This window comes from Bidens hawaiensis, unplaced genomic scaffold (assembly GCF_021521415.1).
Source record: "Bidens hawaiensis isolate Kalapana, Puna unplaced genomic scaffold, B.hawaiensis_p1.1 tig00025383_1, whole genome shotgun sequence".
Lineage (NCBI taxonomy): Eukaryota > Viridiplantae > Streptophyta > Magnoliopsida > Asterales > Asteraceae > Bidens > Bidens hawaiensis.
In genome coordinates this window covers 264,324-268,985 of record NW_027494056.1, presented here as the reverse complement: position 1 = coordinate 268,985, position 4,662 = coordinate 264,324, and the positions used below count along the sequence as shown (strand labels likewise).

Below are 4,662 nucleotides of genomic sequence, written 5' to 3'. Positions count from 1 at the left end.
CAAACTTTGAAAAGTTGTATTTGTATTTGTTGACATGTTGCCTTATAATTTATTTGTATACGGCTTTATCCTCCAAATTCCTTTATTCATTTAAATGCAACTTAAATATTATACAAGACTTTCTAGATGTATGATTATTTTTCAATGTGAATTAAAAAAATTACATAAATGTCTAAAAGTACATATCATCTCTCTTATTAATGAGATCAGTTCTGTAACAAATATATTTAGCCCCCCTTCCCTGTTTCCTTGAACATCATTTCAATCACACACAATGGAAGTGTAACTATGTGCGTCTAATTAGAAAATTACAAGGTAGCTAGATTTCAAATGAATTAACCCAAATCACACACACATGTATGATATGATAGATAGACATCTATATATATAGACATCTATATATATACATATAGAGAGAGAAGGTAGGTGTATATAAATTGGCAGAGAATTTTAGACAAGATCTAGTGATCACGAGAAGCTGCTGATAAACCATAACTCAACCCCACTCTAGCTCCAAACCACAATCTATACTTTCATAGATAGATACACATACATGTATCCATCTCTCTATAACCACCATCTTTCTATATATTTATCTTTATGAATCCTAGGTTTCTTTTTCTTCCCAACACTTCTTCTTTCTAAACAAAAACAACTATTATCTACATATATATATATCAAACAAATAGATACACTTTGTGTTTTTTGACCGGAAAAATGTGGGATCTAAACGGCTTACCGGATCCAAGAACCGAACACGAAGATTCAGACGATTGTTATTCTGAAAATGAAAACAAAAGTAAAGGCAAAACGGTTCGATCAGCCGGTTCAAACTCCACCTCATCCGACGATGATGACTCCGTTACAAGAAAACGGAGCAGCGGATTATTATTATTTGGTGGTGATCAGCTGCTGCCGGTGACCCATCAGTTCTTTCCGGTTGATGATCAAGTGGGTCCCACGAATACTCCGGTGGTAACTGGCTGTACTAATTATTTCGCAGCTCCGGCTCAGTGGGGCGGTGTTCAACTGGGTGGGTTTGTTGGGAACGCCGCCGTAGCTCCGGAGGCCCCCCAGCCACTGAAGAAAAGCCGCCGTGGGCCCCGTTCTAGAAGCTCACAGTATCGTGGAGTCACCTTTTACCGTCGAACCGGCCGATGGGAATCACATATATGGTTTATTTTATTAATTATATTTTGTTTTCCTCTTTTGCTTAGTATTAATTATTTAAAGTCGCGATCAAATACGAATTAAATTAACGTGTTAACTGTACGAATCAAGTAATGTAATTATATATAACATATAGTAATTATAGTGTAGTGTAGTTAATTCGTATAGTTAACACGTTAATTTAATTGTTACGTTAACTTTTCCCTAATTTTTTATTAATTATTAAATAAAAACTACTTTTTTTCTAATTAAAATTTATTTTCATGATTTAGGGACTGTGGGAAACAGGTGTATCTCGGTATGTTATTTCATTTTGTTTGAATTAATTTCTCCAAATTTAATGGAAAAAATATATATTTACTGGATATTAATTATATCTTTGTGGTAAAACGCAGGTGGATTCGACACTGCACATGCAGCTGCACGGTGAGGGGAAAATCAAAACCCTTTATTTTCCTTTTTGGTTAATTTTATTATTTTAAGTTTAATTTATTTTTATATAAACAATATGTTCCTTAATTAGGGTTTGTGATTTTGCAGTGCATACGATAGGGCAGCTATCAAGTTCCGGGGATTAGAAGCCGACATAAATTTCGGCATACAAGATTATGAAGACGATTTGAAACAGGTGGTTGTTATACTTATATATAAAGTTGTTAAGTCACTGTGTGTTTTCACCTCAAGCTAGTGTGTGTTTTATATATAGTATACCTTATCTTGAACAGTGATCATTTGTTGGCTTATCTTGAAACATGTTTTGTTGTTGGTGTTTTAAAGGAAAACACAAACACATGGCCACAAATATATATTACTCTTGATTAAGTCAAAAAAAAAAAAAAAAAAAAACTTCAACAAAAGTGTTTTAGAGGGTTTTGTTGTTTGAAGAAAGAACACACCATGTGAAGAAAAGCTGCAACTTGTGTTATAATTTGTTTTTGTTCTGACTTTTGTTGTTTGGAAAACAACATTAATTTAACAGATGAACAATCTGACCAAGGAGGAATTTGTGCATGTACTAAGGAGACAAAGTACAGGGTTTCCAAGAGGGAGTTCAAAATATAGAGGTGTTACTTTACACAAATGCGGTAGATGGGAAGCAAGAATGGGCCAATTCTTAGGCAAAAAGTAACTACTTACTTTCTATTCATCATCTTCATCTAGCTTCTTCCATCTCTTTAATTAATTCTTGCAACTTGTTTATCATTTAAAATTAATATAACTACTTGAAAGCAAGTTGTATAATATAATCAAAAACTGGGATTTATCTAATCTCATTTTGGTTACCAAAAAATTTTCAAAGTTTAAAAATTGTGTGTACACAAAAAGTTGGCCTTAACAAAATTTAGAAAAAAAAAATGATATATTGTGCAAGAAAATGGTTTAGAAAGTGATGTATAAAAAATGTAATGCTTGCAAAAATAAAAAAAAAGGGTATTCATATATTCAGAATGTTTTTTAAGAGATTTAAAGTTGTTAAACTTTCTTACTAAAGTGTGGGTGTTCGTTATTATTATTATATAAAATTAACATTTGAAATAGCAAAATCTAGAACTATCTTGTCTTTTAAAGACAAGTTAATAAATGATAACCAGAAAATTATTTAAAAACCAACCCTATAAAGAATATGTACTTGTTTTTCCATTTATATATAAAGCTGGCTAGTAGCTACCAGCGGGCTATGGCTGCACCTATCCACCTACTTGTATTCATTTCATCAAGTTAAGTCACTTCAACACACCCTATTCAAAACATACACTTAGATATTTTTCTATTTTTGGCTCTATAGGTATGTGTATCTAGGTCTCTTTGATACTGAAGTTGAAGCTGCCAGGTAAATATGAGTACTTTTAATTTTTTTAAAGGACTGGTGTGTCATATGTTCATTTTATAAGGGCTTGAATGAAAATATATTCTACTTAGGGCGTATGATAAGGCTGCCATCAAGTACAATGGAAAGGATGCTGTCACAAATTTTGATCCCGCGGTTTATGAAAATGAGTCCAATAACACTGGTATAATGCAACTCATTTTATTCTATGTATTTTGTATTTTTCAATATTTTCGTTTGTGGATTAAAAAGATTATTGCTTTAATGTAGAGTGTTCGAATAGTAACGATCATGGTAAGAACGCGTCTTCGGATCACAACCTTGATTTGAGCTTAGGTCATAATTCGGCCCCGAATAGGCAACATAATCGTGATGTTGGATTTCGACCTGCGGTATGCTTTAATTATTTGTTTTATTCAAATAATTTTTGTGAGTAGTATTGTTCAAATACCTCGCAACTCGAGATCATGTGGAAAAGCTTGAAATGAGCTCGTAAATAAACGAGTCTAGGTTAGTTTTTTTTCAAAAACTTTCGTGCCAAGATGAGCTCGCTTGTTTGGTTCGCTCAAGTTAAACAGGTGCCATAAAAATCCTAATTTTATAGCGAAAAGAAAGTACCATCAAGTTTTTTTTAAATGTATATATGAAAAAAAAATAATCATTTTATTGCTATCTTCATCATATACAAATAAAAAATATATTTTTGAAAATTATTTTTCTTTTTCATCTCAAATTTTAGCTTGTTATAAGTTTTTGAGCACAAGCTTGAAAACCCCTTCTCATATTTATTATGTAACTTTAGGCATTTGGAGGGAGTCGAAGGGAAAGGTATAATGAGACAGAGACATTGCAGCTCCTAAATCAGACACACCTTCAATCCGCTGGATCACACGAAGTTAACTATGACTCACGCGGATATGATCATCAAACAAGAGCGGTTGACCCACGTACGTTTCATATGCCACGCCAACCGCTCCTCAGTTCTTTGAATCACCAAGTGTGTGATTACTCATTAATCTTAACTTTCTTGTTTGCTATTATCCAGCATTGATTTAATAAGTTTAATTTCTTATGAAATATTTGTAGACTCAGTGGTCGAGCAGCGTGATGCTTGCAGGAGGAAACGAGTGGAACAACAACAACAATGTACATATGTATGCGAACAGTACTGCTGCAGCATCATCAGGATTCGCACAACATAGATTTAACATGAGACAACCAGCAGCCCCACCCCATGCTCAAACATGGTTGCACAACAGTGGCTATAGTACCACTCTTTCTTGAACCGGATCGATTTTCTGTTTCAGTTTCTGGTTTGTAAGCATAAATGTGAAGATCAATGTTTTATGATAATTAACTTCTATCTAGCTGGGGTTCTAGATCTTAGAGAATGTGACCAAAGGAAGAACAATTGTGTTTCATTGAATCCTTTGTATATGGGTGCTCAGTTTACGAAAAAGAAAATCAAAGCAAAGAATTCGGTTTTTTTTCTGTTTAAGGTAAATTAGATTTTAATAATTCAAAGGTATAGTACGACTCATTTACTAAATAATGCTTTCTGATAATAATGTGATACGATAATGAAAAAGTAGTTAATTGCTTCAACTATGGATTTTCATTTATGTTTGTTTCGAAACGATTTATACCATTTTCAATAAAATAAT

At 32.9% G+C, this 4,662-nt stretch overlaps 1 protein-coding gene across 1 annotated transcript; it reads left to right on the top strand.

Annotated features, from left to right (window-relative positions):
• The first annotated feature begins 662 nt into the window (after positions 1–662).
• On the top strand, positions 663–4,443 carry LOC143571501 (floral homeotic protein APETALA 2-like). Its single transcript, XM_077056910.1, has 10 exons — positions 663–1,175; positions 1,443–1,468; positions 1,566–1,596; positions 1,711–1,798; positions 2,150–2,295; positions 2,957–3,001; positions 3,091–3,182; positions 3,269–3,390; positions 3,801–3,995; positions 4,085–4,443. The coding sequence occupies exons 1-10, from the start codon at positions 718–720 to the stop codon at positions 4,280–4,282; spliced, it is 1,401 nt and encodes a 466-aa protein (XP_076913025.1). The 5' UTR covers positions 663–717; the 3' UTR covers positions 4,283–4,443.
• The last annotated feature ends 219 nt before the right edge of the window (positions 4,444–4,662 follow it).

What these genes read in the sequence shown, in the direction of transcription:
- LOC143571501 (XM_077056910.1), top strand. Translation starts at nt 718, where the DNA reads ATGTGGGATCTAAACGGCTTACCGGATCCAAGAACCGAACACGAAGAT. An exon ending in TGGGAAACAGGTGTATCTCG is followed by an intron (nt 1,469 to 1,565) that starts GTATGTTATTTC and finishes GGTAAAACGCAG; the next exon opens with GTGGATTCGACACTGCACAT. An exon ending in ATGAAGACGATTTGAAACAG is followed by an intron (nt 1,799 to 2,149) that starts GTGGTTGTTATA and finishes TTAATTTAACAG; the next exon opens with ATGAACAATCTGACCAAGGA.